Source organism: Otolemur garnettii, unplaced genomic scaffold (assembly GCF_000181295.1).
Source record: "Otolemur garnettii isolate 467f Iridium unplaced genomic scaffold, OtoGar3 scaffold00019, whole genome shotgun sequence".
Taxonomy (NCBI): Eukaryota; Metazoa; Chordata; class Mammalia; order Primates; family Galagidae; genus Otolemur; species Otolemur garnettii.
In genome coordinates, this window is record NW_003852414.1 from 16,022,878 (window position 1) to 16,040,098 (window position 17,221).

Genomic DNA, 17,221 nt, shown 5'->3' on the forward strand with positions numbered 1-17,221 from the left:
TTCAGTAGAAAAATTTGTGAACTGAGCTCATTTTTTAAAAAAATGTATATCCACATTTCTTGATATTCATCAGCTGGTAGTTACCGATGAAAATGACATAGGAACAAAGTTCAATTGACATTATGACTCAATATGTGGCTTCCCAAAATGGTGGCTTCATTTTTAAAAGCTATGTTTAAAGTGTAAAATGTTTAAGCAAAGGAATAAAATAAAAAATGATGATGGTATTTCCATTCCTTTGGTGGTTTAGAGGGGAGATGACTTTGTCATTTACTGGACTTACCAGTGAAAGCAGACCACCTCAAATTTCAGAAAAAAATGAAGAACAGAGAGCATTCTAGAGAGATGTTGGAGAATGATAATAAAGAATTTTATTTGGAGTGTGAATTGGTGCACTCTTAAGAATCACAAATTTTCTCATGATGTGGTTCCAGAAGCTTTGTTGCCATGCGAGCATACCCTTTAAATAAAGATTAAGAAACCATTCTCTACTGTACATCTTTCATAGATAGTGTGGTGTGGAAAGACTGACTTTTTGCTCAGTAAGAGAGCTCCATCAGAATTGATTTGAAAATAAATGTTAACTGCAAAAGATAAGTATTGTGTTGTCCATACCTAGCACAGCATATCTCTCTTTTCCATTTTCTTTTCTTTTTTAAGCAAGAAGCACACATTTACCTGTCCTTAGATTTACATATCTGTCTCAATTAAAATTTCTGTTTCTAAAGGCCCATCTTGGTCATGGAGGATGTGATGTGGCTACCAAATAATGAGTAGTTATTAACTACTCAACTGTTAGATCAACTGTTAGTTCATCTGTTTTTGTCTAAGAGAACTTTTAAAGTGTATAGAACAGTTCAATGAATGTGACAGAAGTGTCTTTCCAGACTAAAAAGCAGCTCTTCTCATTAATATTTCATAGGTGATTTAAACTATCAGAACTCTGAGTGAAGGACATAGAAGAGTAATGAGAGTTTAATTTTTAGTCCCAGAGAGTGTAAGTCAAATAATCAATTCAGAAGCCTATATGATGTTAAGGCCAAGGCTTGAGATAAAATATGGGGTGATATGAATAGAATCGTTCACCCCGCCAAGTCTCCTTGACCATCCTGAATCATCTGCTTCCCTTTTTCCTAAAGATTCTAGGGAACTGGAAAGGGAGCACTTCAAGAGAAGCCGATAAGGGAAAAGGGAGGAAGATGTACCTTCTGGAGAAAAGGAGGGCTTCTAGGAAAGTTGTGCCTTCTTAGATGTGAAAAAGAAAGACAGAAAAGCTGAAAAATATAATTAGTAAGATAGGAAGGAGTAATTTATATTGAACTTGGTTCCTGTATGAGTGGCATTGAATCATAAATTCATTATATTTTAGACCTCTACGACAACCCCCATAAGTTAACAGAACAGAAATTCAACCTGTCTTTACAATGGAACACAACCTGAAATCATTGATAAACATTTAAAAATGCCCACGTACTTGGAAATCTGTGAACTCTCCCCTAAATAATTATCAGACCAAGAAGGAAATAAAAAACAGAAGGAAATACTGTATAGAATATATCAAACAGTAAATTCTATATGTCCAGACCTATGTGACATGGTGAAATCAACACCCAGTTAAAATCTTCACAATTTAAAAGGATGAAAAAATTGAGGATATGGAAGAGTACAGTGAGCTGAAGCCTATGTAGCACGCCAAGGTCTCCTGCATGTCTTTAGGTGAATTCAAATTCGCAGGGGACCCCCCTTTCTTACTTGGTAGGCATTGAAATGATTCAGCTACCGTGTTGGGATTAGTTGAGAGGGAGCCATGACTTTTGGCCTGCACCAGCGTGCTTGTTCCCTCAAGTGTACATGCTGGTCAGAGTCTCATGGCTGTGATTCATGAGATACATCCGAAGGGCAGAGAAAGAATAAGGCTTCTGACAACTGAAAGAAAAGGCTGAATAAATAGCATGGGTTTGTAGTTAAGTATATTTTGAAATTAGCTTTATTTCAGAAAAGCATCTTTCTAGAAAGGGCAGAAAAAGGAGAAATGAGGAGTGTTCAGTAGCTTACATTTGGGCAGAGACTAGAAATACTTGGTTAATTTCTGAGCTCTGTGTCATTAGTACAGTTGTTCTATAACTACTCAGCTGTTCTGATGCTTTTTAATGAAGTGATAAGATATGCCCTTACTCAAGTGAAATAATTCTCCAAGTTACCGTAGTGGGAGCCAGGAAAAGGACAGATGGTAGAGTCGTCTGACTTTGGCATTATGAGAGTTTGTTTTGAATAACATTTTGCTATGTGTTAAAAAGCTACGTGTTCACGTGGAAACCAAACACCTGCTAGAAAAAGTGTGCTGTAGAGTGTTGGGATCAGGGGTCCCCATTTCCCAAACCCAGTTGACCTGGTTCAATTATTCAGCTGAGCTAGAAAGTTTGACTGAGACACTGAGGTCACCAAAAGCAAAAGTGAGTGGAAACGGAAAATCAAACTGGAGTGGCACAGGCTGTGTGGACAGAAAGTTAAAGTAACCTCTACACGGTTCAGGATAACAAAGAGCTTTGTTTAGTTAGAACAAAGGGAAAGTTTAGAGCCCTTCCAAAGAGAATTGAAAGTGGGTCCCTCCCCTGAAAGAGCAGAGGTGGGAGAGACTAGATGCAAAGGCCTGCAGGGGTATAAACTGGCTGCAAGTCTTTCATTGGCTTCCCCGCACTTCTAGGCAGTATTGCCTTTGTCTATTGGTCATTGATTGATCACTGGTTACCTAGGTTACTTCATGTCCATATTCTTATGGGCCAGACTTTCTGTTTCAGGAGGCCTGGTTTTCCTCCCCTCCACCTTGAAAGTCCTTTTTTTAGTGCCTCTTCTTACAGAGTAGTGAGAACAGGAGTGAATGGAAAGAACATGAATCAAGAATGGTACAAACTACTAACTAGGCCAAATATAGAGGATAGCCCGTATTTATCTAATATAAAATGAAAATAATATTGCATGAAAACATGGCAAAACACTTCAACTCTCTGTGTCACTAAGGACAAGATATGTAACATCTGTCCGTCTCAATTTCCTCATCTGTACTAAGGACAGTGATACTATTCTCCTTAAAAGGGATTAAAAGAGGACACTCATTCATGTATCTGTTCATTCTCTAAATATTTATCAGACAATTTAGGTGCCAGGGAATGGGTATGTAAAACAGGTATAAAACAAGTAAGCACGCACTAGTTCACTTATTAAGTAAGCACTTATTTCAAGGGAAGATAAGTATCACGCAGGAAAGAAGTGGTACTATGAGAGAAAATGGGGCTATGCCTTTGGTGGAATAGTCAGAGTTCACTCCTCACGAATGTCACAAGCTGGGTCTATCGATGAGAAGGGGGAGCTGTGCAAAGAGCCTTTAAAAGAAGGAAGAATCCAGGGAGCGGTGCCAGTGCAGCCCTAGACACCTAACTGAGAGAAAAATAAACTAAGGAATTAAAAGTAGGCTAGGGTGGCTGGAATAACAACGGACTGGAAGACAGAAATACGAGCTAGATTTTGTAGGGCCTCATGGGCTGAAATAAAGAGATTGGGTTGCATTTAAGAGAAACAATTGAAAGTTCTTTGCCCTGTGCCTGTTCTGTAGTGAATAGTCACTATGAAAGTTACCATGATGATAAAGATGGGAGGAGGCAGGGGAGGAGAAAGTGCCCTTCCGGAATCTGTAATCATAACGGAAGGCATTTCTAGGTGAAACTAGACAGGTGTTCTTGATTTTAGAGGGTAATTTTTTTTGAAAAATTAGCTAAAGGATATGCTTATTGATAGGTCTATGAGAAGAAAAACTGTTTTACAAGGCATAAAAAGTATTAAAATTTTGATTATGAAATCTTAAAACATACAGGTGAAGAACAAAGGATAATCAGAGAATATAAACTGTGTCCCTGCGTGGCGTCTCTCTCTACTCTTACCCCGACCCCTTTTTCTCTCATCTGGGGCAGGGCCTTGTTCCTCTCCTGCTGGCCCAGATTAACTCAAGGCTTCGCTTCAAGGTCAAGTCTTTCCTTAGCTCAGGGATATGTCAGCCTGAAGCTGACTTCGCAGGAAGCCGCATGTTAAACATTACCATATGGTGGGGTTCTGTTTTCAGCTCTCGGACAAAGCAAGCCTACGTGCCAGGATGTTTGGTTTGCTTTGAATTAAAATTTAGTACTTAAATGGGTTTTAGAAATTGTCATAGAAAAACAACTCTGGATCTCTAGCAGACACACACATCAACATGCACATTAAGACATGGCTTCAGGACCTAAACCTTCCCAGACATGAGGCTTATTACTTCCTTACCCCTTACTGCGCTCTAGATCTCACATTTGAAATTTTATATAAATCCTGTTTCTCAGTCCAGTTTATTTTAGCTCTCTCTATAGGAAATAGTTTCTTCACAAGAGCTCGGTTTTTTATGAGTAGTTTTTCTTCAGGAACCTGTTTAATATGATGAATGTAAAAATCAGTATAGTGATGAATATAGAATTCTCCATAGGATAAAAATCATGGTCACAGGTGACACATTGTGGCTGGATAGGTAAGGCCATCCATGAGAAACCAGGGCCTGTGCCACGTGGCCCTACAATTTTGAATTTGTCTGTGTTACTTCTTTGTAGATCAGATCCACTAATGAATGTGTCATATCCTCTCTGCAAGTGATCAGGTCATGGTTTCACCTGACTCCTTAAGAAAAATATAATTTTCTTCTTTTTTACTACAAATCAGGTTCAGATATTAGTCATCTTTCTTAAAATTATGCTAAAATAACAATCAATCAACATCAGTACCCAAATGAAAAACAATAACAAAGAACATCTGTAGCTTACAATAACGTGTATGTTTGTTTTTTTGTTCCCATTCATACGTTGGTTTGGGATCAGTTGCTTCTCTGCCACTGTGTTTCCTGTGTCTTTGCCATCCTGGGCTCTTGGTCTTGTGAGAGGGAAAAGTAAATGATGGTTGAAAGACGGATGCAGTGACTTCCAAAGCATCTACTTGGAAATCAGCACATCACTTCTGCTCACATTCTGTTGGGCAAAAAGCAAGTCCTAGGCTAAGCCCACAGTCAAGGGGAAGCATAAGTATTAGTTCTCCACAGGGAGGTGTCACAAGGCACCTGGCAAAGAGCATAGATATTCAATCCTTTTGCAGGGAGGGAAGTGAATAATTATGAAAAATAATACCATCTGTGCTAGTTCACAAGCACAAAGGAAAGAGTTTGTTTGGGAGGGGAGTGCAAATTGACCGAGTCCTTGAACATCGAATGCTAGATGTGCTGCCACAGCATTTGGGGTCACGTCAGAGCATTTGATGAATTTTGTCTTAATACACGTATCTCTTTCAAAGGGATTGTAGTTCAAGTATTGCCACGGCTGGGATCCAGGGAGAATATAGACTTTCAGAATTAATAAGGTTTCATTTCCACAGAGAGAGAAACAGAGCCAAAATCAATCGTACCTTCTAGGTTTGGGGCCCTGGAGCCCTATAAGTCCCTCTTAAAGCATTTGGACCACAGCTGCCTTTCTCTTGCTGAGATCCTTGAATTTCATTAGTCGAGGCCCCGGGGAATGGCCCTCTTCAGCTTGCTCCAGTGCTATTGGGCTGTTTTTCTTCCTTCTTGTCATCTTCTAATGGGCAGAGTAGAAAAGAGAGACTGCAATCTTAGAGGGAGCAAATTAAACCCTGGAGGATTAGGAAGGAGGAAGATATTTTACTCCGTTTCATGCTTTCTGGTTTTCAAGAGCTATAGTACGTCTGGATCGCTAACAAAAATTCAACCATCGCACTGCACCTTGGAATTCATAAATCAACAAGAATTTGTGAAATACCTATTCGCAGAGGTTTTTTTTTTTTTTTGTTAGATGCTAACAAGGATTCAGAAATTTTTTCCCCTCTCAGAGATTGCCCTTCAGTTAGCAAGAAATTTGGCATAAGCTTACTAGAGTAGGTGCGATTTGTATTACAGATGTCGTAAGAATTCAGAGAAGGGAATGGGCATGTTCCTGAGTCAGTGGAAAGGCATGTGATATTTTGTCTGTGTGAGACTCTATCATATGCTGAATCGTAATGCATGTAATAATTTCACTATTATTAGACTTTTAGAATAGTTTCAGTTCTTGTTTCTATAAAGTGTGCTCTGATATGGACCCATGTGCATCTTTAATTCTTGAATATTTTCATGATAGAATGTGAGAGGTGAACTACTTCTAACACATATGGTCATGTTATTTTCCAGAACTTTTATTCCAGTTATGGTGAAGAGCAATGGTTTCACCATATCCCTACCAACTTTGAACACCATAGTTTTAAAATCTTTCCTTTACTGCTGTTCCCCCTGGCTTACACAATTCCTATTCATCCATCAGGTCTCAGCTGAGAAATTCCTCTGAGAAGTATTCTGTAATCCCCCGTGGGTTTGCAGTCGTTAGCTAAGCCAGCCGCTATCCACATTTTAGGACCTTTTAACACCCCCCTTCCACCGTCTGGAGATGAAGTGCGTTGGTGGCATAGCCTCTCTGCACACATTATGTTTAAAAATGTAAAGCTGTAAATACAACATGAAGGAGAAATAAAAGTAAAGTAACGAAGTAAAAGAACATTTATTTCAGTATGTGAAAAGCCCGGGTAAACTCCACTTGAAGACAAAATGAAGTAGTCTCTTGTCTATGCCTGAATTATTATAAAGGCTGCAGTTCAGCTGTGGGTTGGTGACTCATTTTTCTGAAATGGTGACCAACTCTTGGCAGATTTCCAGCATGAAAAGAAAAAAAGCTAAACTCCAGTTTACACTCTACTTTTATTAATAACCCTGGGAAGTTCAATGTGTATTAAATAGTGAAAAACTGATTTACACTGAATAGGTACAATAGAGCTAGATTTTACACTTAATAGCAGAACTTTACTTAAGTGAATGTCACACATGATTTAGGAGAGCTGGTGTTGTGTGTGATTCCTCATTTCAAGCTGTCTGGTATATAGTCACTCAGTGCTAGGAGTGCCTCACTATCATGGCAATAGCAATTAAAATAAAAACAAAAAAGCATAAACATACTTATACAAGCTTTGGCATAAGTTGTCAAATGTCACCTAATGGCCTCACAAATGTCCCCTGATGGCTGATTGTGGTCCCCGCTGAGAACCGTGGGCTAAGCAGAAACACAGCACCCTGCATGTCCTGAAGAATCATACTCATCATGCTTTAGAAGAGATATCTTGCCTGTTACAAATCCCTTGTGAGGAGTGCCTGTCTCTCTCAAGCTATGTCCAGCCAAGGTCTGGGCATTTAAGTGAATGAATTAGTATTTGGATGGCAAGCTGCTCCAGAATAACTTTACAGAGCAGGAGAAGTATGTGCATCCATTGAATAATCCTTGATTATAGTGACAAGCCTAGTGTTTCACCTCTAAAAATGTCAGGAATAATAACAAGCTGTTCTTTAGTCAACATTTTTTTTTTTTTTAAGACAGAGTATTACTCTATCACCCTGGGTAGAGTGCTGTGGCATCAGTATAGCTCATAGCAACCTCAAACTCTTGGGCTCAAGAGATCCTCTTGTTTCAGCCTCCCAAGCAGCTCGGACCATAGGCACTTAACACAACACCTGGTTAATTTTTTAATTTAATTAATTGATTAATTAATTATTATTTTTAACTAAAGATGAAATCTCCTCTTGCTCAGGCTGGTCTCAAACTCGCGAGCTCAAGTGATCTGTTTTGGCCTCCCACAGTGCTAGGATTATAGTGAGCCACTGCGCCTGGCAATATTTTCTGTTACCAGACATCTTGCTAAGGAATTTACACTACTGTTTTGTCTGTTTGCTTCAACAAACCCATAAGTTTAAATGATGTAATGACTTGCTCAGGATTACTAAGTGAGGAGATTTGTGAGAGGTGAGATTTGAACCTGGGTCCGTAGACTGTGTTTATAGCCACTACACTATAAGAAATTGGCTGTTGATTTAAGACAGGAAGTTTTTACATATGAAGGATTTTTTTTCTGTTTTTCTAACTTTCTAAGTTTTGCTTTTTAAAGCCAGAATTGCTAACATTATTTTTTTACATTTATGGAGCGATCATATGGTTTATCTTATTGGATTTAATGATGAAGGTAATTTATAATTTATAAATAATTTCCAACATTTCTTGCATTCCTATTATTCCTAGATTTGATTTGGTAAATAAAGCTGATAATGAACCATGAACTCATTTCCCTAGAATTGCGTTTAGGATAAATTAGTTAGGGAGTTTTGGAAGTTGTGCCTTAGAACAAATTTTAGGTGGGAGTTATCTCTACCTTAAAAGTTTAAAATAACTTACCAAGTAAGCATATTCTGGGAGTTTATCTTTTTTTGGGGGGGAGAAGAATTAACTGATAATGTTTTCTGTTTTCTCTATGGCTTATGTCTGTTGAGATTTTATTATTATTCTTTTTCAGATAATTATAGTGATTTACATTTTTCTGGAAATAACCCCTTTTTAACATTCAAATATATTGAATAGAGGATATATTGTATGGAGTTGCATGTAGAATCGTTATATTTTAAAAAATGCTTAGTATACTATTTGTCATTTTAAGTTTTGTATACTTGTGCTAATTTTCTGTTTTATTTATTATAATTGTCAGAGGTTTGTCTCTCATATATCCACCCCCGACATCCCTCAGAAAGAACAGTTATTAAATACGTTTGTGAATAATACTTTCTTCTGTATTTTATTTATTGTTTTGCTTTTATTTTTACTTTATTCTTCCTCTTTTTATAGCTTATTTTTAATTTTTAAGTTAACTCTATAATTCCCTCTGTATCTCTTCCTCTCTTATTTTCTCTTGTTCATCTATCTTTCTGTCTTTTCTTTTTTTCTTTCAACAATTAAAACAATTTTGTCCTGCCTTCCTCTGAGAATTTGGCTGATGCTTGTATGTTTTGATATGTAATATTCTCATTTTTGTTTTCTAAGTCATCTAAAATTGTAGATTTATTTCCTCTTTGATATTGTAGAAATTATTAAGAGTAAATCTTTAGAATTCTTATGGTTTGGGACTTTATTGGGTTAAAATTTATCAATATTTAGTGTTAATGTATTATGCTAAAAATGGTCCACTGCTTTCAAAAATAATATAAATATATGCCTCAAATTAGATTATTGCTCATTTTTGAGTCTTCCATTTTCCCATCTTCAAATAATTGACAAGGTAATTTTATCCATTAGAGTTACAAGAATATTTTATTTTTCTGTTTAGGTTCGAGATTATGAAACTTTACTTGGAAAAGTCTGTGACAATGGGACCATCTCTCACTTTAAGTCCATTACCAATAATGTGTGGATCAGGTTTAAAATAGACGCTTCTATTGAGAAAGCTAGTTTCAGAGCTGTTTATCAAGTCGGTAAGAAAACTTGAGCTTAATTTTTAAATGTTTAATTTGCCTGATTGAAACATTTTTATTTTTTGAAATGATTTAATCATTTTGCATCCTCAAGTGGAGAGGAAAACGTTCTCATAGAAATGTCACATGCAGTTATCCTTAAGCAGTGTTAAATTTTGTAAAAGTAAGGACAAGAATTATTTGTCTCTGGAAAAATACTATTATAATTTTTATATTAACAGCTTGTGGAGGTGAAGTAACTGGAGAAGGGGTCATTCACTCACCGTATTATCCTAATGTGTATCCTGGGGAAAGGACCTGTCAGTGGACCATCCACCAGCCCCAAAGCCAAATAGTTCTTCTCAACTTCACTGCCTTTGAAATTGGAAGCTCTGCCCACTGTGATACAGATTATATTGAGGTAAGAGTAAAAAACCTTTTAACTTGTATTTAGTTGTACATTACTACAAATATTATGTCATGAAACAAAAACAGTTTGTACAGACCAATATCACTTATGAATACTGGTGTAGAAATCCTCAACAAAACATTAGCTCACTGAATCCAGCATAAAGAAAGGATTAAGTGAGATTTATCTGAGGAAGTCAAGATTGGTATAACATCCGAAAATCAATGAATGTAGTATATGATATCAACAAAATAAAAAAACATAAACCACACAATAATCTCAATAGATGTGAAAGTTGGATTTTGCCGGATTTGACAAAATCCAACATCCTTTCATGATAAAAACATTCAACAAGCTAGGAATATAAGGGAGCTTTCTTAGTCTTTTAAAGGGCATCTATTTGAAAAACTCCACATGTAGCATCCTATTTAATGAGGAAACACTAAATGCTTTCCCTCTATGGTCAGTAAAAAGACAAAGATGTCTGTTCTATCTCTTCTATTCAACATTATACTAGAAATTCTCTTATTATAAATTAAGCAGGAGGGGTGGTGCCTGTGGTTCAGTTAGTATGCGGAGGGTGGCGGGTTCAAACCCGGCCCTGGCCAAACTGAAAAAAAAAAGTAAAATAAAATAAAATAAAATAAATTAAGCAGGAAAAAGAAATAAAGTGCATCCAGTATGGAAAGGAAGGAGTAATCCTATATTCACAGGTAACATTACCCTGTGTATAGAAAATCGTAAGAAGTCCACACCATAAAAATACTATTAGATCTAATGTACAAATTCAGGAAATTGTAGGTTAAAGATCAGAATATAAAATCATTTCATTTTCTGTACTCTAGCAATGAACAATTTGAAAATAAAATCAAAGAAACAATTCTACTTATAACAACATTAAAAACAATAAACATTGAAGAATACACTTTTAAAAAGAAGTGCAAAACTTGTCTTCTGAAATTATAAAACATCATTGAAGGAAATAAAAGAAGACCTAAATAAATAGAAAGATGTGTTCAAATTGGAAGACATAATGTTGTTAAGATGGCAATACTCCCCAGTTGATCTAAAGATTCAACTCAGTCCTTATAAAAATCCCAGCTGGTTCTTTTGCAGAAATTCACAAGCTGGTTATAAAATATTCATATGAATGTTTTCATATGAACCAGAAAAATTAAAGCATTCTTGATAAAGAACAAAGTTGTAGGATACACCCTTTCTGGTTTCAAAACACAGAACAAAACTACAATGACTGAGACATTGATGTTATCGGAGTAAGAACATAAATACAGATCAATGGGACAGAATTGAGAGTTATACCTATACTTGAATGGCTGATTGTTTTATGAAAATGGTGCCAAGTCATATTGGTGGGGGAAAAAGTCTTTTCAACAAATGGTGCTGAATATGCACATGAAAAATTAAGAATTTAGATTAACTAAAAATAGATCATTGACCTAAATGTGAAAGCTAAAACTATGAAACTCATGGAAGAAAGCACAGAAGTAAGCACTTGTGACCTTGGTTAAGCAGAGCCTTCTTGGATATAACACAAAGCACAAATAACAAGAGAAAAAGTTTAAAAAGTTAGATTTTATCTAATAACCTGATTTTAAAAATGGGTAAAAGATATGGATACACATCTCTTCAAAGAAGGGGTACTGAGGGACAATAAGCATGTGAAAAGATGCTCAGTATTATTAGTCATTGAGGAAATGTAAATCACCGCCTCAGGGGGAGACCACTTCACACCCACTAGGATGGCTGTCATCAAAAACTAGTTAATAGTGCGGACTGGCCAGGATGTGGAAAAATTAGAACTCTATACACTGCTGATAGCAATGTAGCCACATACGAAAACAGTTATCAGTTCCTCAAAAAGTTAAACAGAAAGTTAATATTCGATGCAATAATTCTGCTGTTAGGTATGTTCTCAACAAGAATGAAAATATATGTCCACTCAAAAACTTGTATATGAATATGTTTGCCGTTGTTATTTATAATAGCATATGCAAACAGCATGTAAATTATCCATAATTTAAAAGTAGAAACAAAAATGTCCATCAACTGGGCAGGGCCTATAGCTCAGTGGGTAGGGCGCCGGCCACATACACTGGGGCTGGCAGGTTTGAACCCAGCCTGGGCCTGCTAAAATAATGGCAAGTGCAACACAAAAAATAGTTGGGTGTTGTGGCGGGTGCTTGTAGTCCCTGCTACTTGGGAGGCTGAGGCAAGAGAATTGCTTAAGCCCAAGAGTTTGAGGTTACTGTGAGCTATGATGCCACAGAACTCTACCCAGGGCGATGGCTTGAGACTCTGTCTCAAAAAAAAAAGTCCATCCATTTATATATGGATAAATAAAATATGTTTGTGTCCTTACAATGGAAATTATATGACATTGAAAAGGAATTAAGTAACAATTCATACACTACAACATCAATGAACTTTGAGAACATTATACTACATGAAAGCAGCTAGTCATAGTAGACCATATTGTAGGATTTCATTTGCTTGAAATGCCCCTAATAGACGACAATAAGTAGAGATGGGACGTAGATTAGCAGCTGCCTGGGGCTCTGGTTTCAAGGAAATGGGGAGTGACTGCTGATGGACATGGCACGCCTAGCATGTTTTAAAATTGATTCTATTTTCAAATTGATTTCTACTGTACTGAGAACATTTCAAAATTAATTATTTTAAGAGCAGTTTTCTAAAACAGATGTCCAATGAAAGTGAATATATCTTTTCTATTTTAGATTGGTAGCAGTTCCGTTTTGGGTTCTCTTGAAAATAAAAAGTATTGTGGCCCAGACACACCTCCACCTATAACAACCATGCACAATGTTCTATATGTCACATTTGTGAAAAGTTCTTCTCCTGAAAATCATGGTTTTGTGGCTAAGTTTGGTACCGAGCTTTTGGGTAAGAGATTGTTTCTTTCTCCTCTTCTTGGGCGTGTATCATGATAAGTGAAAATAAATTATTTTGTATAATCATCTACACTGTGGAAGATCTTCAAGCATGCTCCAGGAGAATGACTATATATTTCATAATCAATACATGTCAATCGTTAACTTGTATTTATAAGTCAGAGAAAAACTAGGTTATCTTAAGTGACATAGAAGAAACATTTTTCTTTTTGAACTTCTAGGAATTTATAATCAGAGAATTTTATTTTGCAATCCAGAGCACTTATTAGTTGCCTGTGGTAATTATTATAATTTTTACTTCAACAGCATGTGGAGCAACCCTTAGAGAACCAGAAGGAGTCATTCAAAGTCCTGGCCATCCAAATACCTATCCTCAGGGCATCAACTGTACTTGGCATATAACCGTCCAACCCACCCACCTGATTCGTTTGATTTTCGAAAGATTTTATTTGGAATTTCATTATAATTGTGCAAATGACTACCTGGAAGTTTATGACACTGACTCTGAGACACCTCTGGGGAGGTGAGGTTATTTGTTAATTGATTTATTTTTAACACAAAATCTTTGTGTTTTATCGCTTTCTTTCTTCAGTAAAGGACATTAAGATCCATCATGTTGTGTTATGAACTAGGTAAGATCTTCATTTTTCTCCATGACCATTTCCACATCACTACTTTGTCACGTTGGCCTTCGTAATTAAGTTTTTACATAACTTTATACTTGTGAAGCCATCACCGAAACCAACATAATGTAGATATCCATCCTGCCCTAGTCTTTCTTCCTGCCGATAGTAGGTCCTCCCTTCAGCCTCTCAGTGCATTTGCAGGAACTACTAATCTGCTTCCTATCCCCGTAGACTAGTTTGTCTAGTCTGAAATTGCGTAAGTGAATCATATAGTATGTACACTTTGTCTGGCTTTTCTCAATCGGCACACTAATTTTGTTGAACTTCTTAGATCTGAAGGTTTGTAGTTTCATTGAATTTGAGGCATTTTTGACCAATAGTTCTTGAAATACTTTTTCTGTCTCTCCTCTCCTTTGGGGACTCTGTATGTATATTATATCACTTAAAGTTGCTCCACAACTCACTGATACTCTGTTCATTTGGTTTTGAGCCTTTGTTCTCTCTGAAGGTTTCATTTTGGAAAGTTTCTATTACTATGTATTCCAGTTCACTAATCTTTTGTTCTGCAAATTCAATCTGCTATTAATCCCACCAAGTGTGTTTTTCATCTGAGACGTTGTAGCTTTCATTTCTAAAAGTTAAGTTTGATTCATTTTATATTTATTTCATGTATCTACACATTGATTTGTTTTTTTTTCCCTTTAGCTTCTTAAATCTATGGGGTACAATTATTGTAATGACTTTGTCTACTAATTCAAACATCTCTCTCATTTCTTCCTATGTTTTTATAGATCAATTTTTCCCTCTCATTATAAGTTAGACTTTTCTGCTTCTTTTCATGCTTGGTAATATTTGATAGGATACCAGACATCTTAAATTGAATGTTTTTGGGCACTGGACACTGTCATGTTCCTATAAGTATTCTTGAACTTTGTTCTGGAATGCAGTTACTTGGAAGCAGGTTGATCCTTTCCAGTTTTGCTGTTAAACTCATTTCCTGTCTCTGAAGAGTTGTTGTGTTTTATTACTTGATATCCAGTGTCTCCAGGATTTTAGTTGTTTCAGGTGCAAGGTTAAATCCAGTCCCTGTATTTCTCAATTTTCTTCATCATGCATTTTATTTTTTTCTTATTTGCTTTTTAAACATATTCTTCTTTTAATCATTCATCTTTTTGACTTTTTTCTCTTTCTTTCCAGTTTTAGTGAGGTACTTAACACATAACCACTGCAAAATACAGAATTTTTGCTGAATGGCACAAACTGTAATGATCTTTCCCAAATTTGGCATATGTGGTATATACAAAGACGATGAACAGGCTTTTAATGCACCTGCCTTTATTTTGATCATGATAGTAAATCTTTTTCACTCTGCAATGGTATTATACACCAACATTTCCTTATTTTTCACCCTTGGCAATTAATACATTTATTTCCTATAGTCAATACTTCCTATTATTTTGACTTCTATACATTCTTTTCCTTTGTCATTTAATTCGATGCATTTTACCAAGTATACTTTTATTTGACATTTCTATTTTCTTATTATGCTTTCTTTCATGTATTTTTCTGGATAAAAGCTGGTGGGAGAATGTCTTTTATTACAACTCTATTTTTAGCATTAATAGACTAGCACATCTGAGCTAAATTGCCTTTGTTCAGCATAAGGTGACACAGCTTAGTAATCAAACTCTTACCTCTTTATAGGCCTGCTGTTTAAGGCCAATAGATTCCACCTCTGTAGGGATTACTATTCCAGGCACTGTTCAAAGTGCTTTATATACAGTCTCTGCACTCATCACCTTCTCAGAATGACTCTACAAAGTGGGTGCTATCATTCCCATTCAGAAGGAAACCGAGGCACAGGAGTCCTGGGATCTGCTGCAAGGCAGCTCTGGAGTCAGAGCCGTATGAGCTTATGGTATATTGTTTTTCTTTGTTATGTAAGTGTATTACTTTTCTATTAAAAAGTTCCTTAACATTCTGTGTGGCAATCTAGTATAACTTGTACTTTCTAATTTAATTAAACTTCTCATACATAATAACTCTTACAGCCAGACACACATATAAAAGCATTTCAGGGAAGTTATCATGAACAGGGCAATCTTCAGTAAGTTTGTAAACATTTTTTGCCTGAAATATATATATTTTTTAACGTTCCTAGGAAGTAGATAACATAATCCATTTTTATTTTCACATGTCCTGAGTTTTAATACATCATTTTCGAATATGCCGAAGGTTCTAAAATCCATGTGTCTGTTCTTTCTTGGCTTGGAATAGATACTGTGGAAAATCGATCCCACCTTCTCTAACAAGCAGAGGCAATTCATTGACGCTGGTATTTGTGGCCGATTCTGACCTCGCTTATGAAGGATTTTTGATAAACTACGAAGCAATTGATGCATCAACAGGTAACAAGACAGCACAGTATTCTTGATTTTATTTACTTTGCTACAAAATGGTCCTATCTGAAACACAGTGAGAACACTTCATCCCTACACCGGTGACACACAGGAAAGATGTATTTAGAATGAAGGGTAGTGACTTATATGTTTACCTTAACAAAAACAGAGTAATGACTAGATGAGAACATTATATCAATATTAGATTTTCTAATTTTCATAATTGGACTGTGGGTTTGTAAGAAATGCTTTAGTTCTTAGAAATAATACACTGAAGTTTTTAGAAGTAAAGACACACATTGTTTCCAAATTGCTCTGAACTGGCTCACATGATAAGTGAGAGCACCAGACAGAAAGAAAGAGAGAGAGAGAATATATAAAGCAATAGAAACAAAATATAAATCTGTAATAAATCAGGATAAAAGCAATTCAAGAACTCATTCTTTCAACTTTCCTGCAAGTTTGAAATTTTATCAGAAATACCAGAAAGACTGAATATTTATTTTGAGAAATTAGGAACAACAACAGATGAAATTACTGCATGGAATTCTCAGGCAATAAATGGAAGATTTCTTTGGTAAAATATACATCTCTAAATCTTATCAAATGAAATTAATCTTTTTGGCATTTATTCCATAGATTGTATTTTTCTTTTTATTTAATTTCTCATCAATACTATGCTCTTTGCAAATGCAGGCCAGTAGACAGATGCCTTTTGCAGGCAGGGTCTTTGAGGGTGCACAAGAACAGCAGGTGCCCCAGCCCTATGACCCCTGAGATTCCAGGCCATTCCCTGAGTGTCCTAGTTTATCAGGCCCACATTCCCACTGAGGATCTAAACCTTTTCCCAGACTCAGGGCTTTGCTTTTGCATCATAGTTACAAAGATCTTAAATGGACCAAAACAAGATCTAGCGTAGAACCATGATAGGCACTGGTGACTGTACTTCCCAGGCATTTCTCAGCCTCTGCATTGCCTGAAAACTATGGTATGATTTACTGAGCTTGCTTCAGAAATGACTAGAAGCTTCTCCCAGGCCAGGATGTGTTCCCTCTGACATTGTGTGGCATCTAAAGACCATCGAGTGCTCATCTTTTAAGGCCTTCACCCCTCAAAATACATAAATTAAAAGTCTAAAACTTCCCCATACAGAATCTTTACCCAATTTCTCACTTATTTCTCCATCAGAGGGGCTGGCCTGGCCACTACTTATTTTTTTCAGGCAAAACTGCTTTTCTGTATAGTAGTCTAAGTTCTGTGTTCTGGAAGCATGGCTTTACGTTTCTCCAGAAGCCTGAGTATGAAAGAATCTTATCCTTTTCTCTCCAGTGAGATCTGTAGGAGCCAATTTATTACCCAGGCCAACCACATGGGAAATTGAATCTCCTATAGTCACAAGAAGTTACGGTGTATGATTGACAAATTCACTGGGCTTTGTTCAGGTGGTTAACATCCAGTGGCCAAAACTGGTTTCTCAAGAAATGATA

At 36.4% G+C, this 17,221-nt stretch overlaps 1 protein-coding gene across 1 annotated transcript in view; it reads left to right on the plus strand.

The window, feature by feature from the left end:
• Nucleotides 1-17,221, plus strand: part of CUBN (cubilin) — a 245,379-nt gene that overhangs the window by 33,200 nt on the left and 194,958 nt on the right. Inside the window, exons 18-22 of the mRNA XM_003786786.2 lie at nt 9,247-9,391; nt 9,613-9,791; nt 12,536-12,701; nt 13,016-13,232; nt 15,613-15,743. Coding sequence (XP_003786834.1) covers nt 9,247-9,391; nt 9,613-9,791; nt 12,536-12,701; nt 13,016-13,232; nt 15,613-15,743 — 838 coding nt within the window. The remainder of the gene's footprint in view (nt 1-9,246; nt 9,392-9,612; nt 9,792-12,535; nt 12,702-13,015; nt 13,233-15,612; nt 15,744-17,221) is intronic.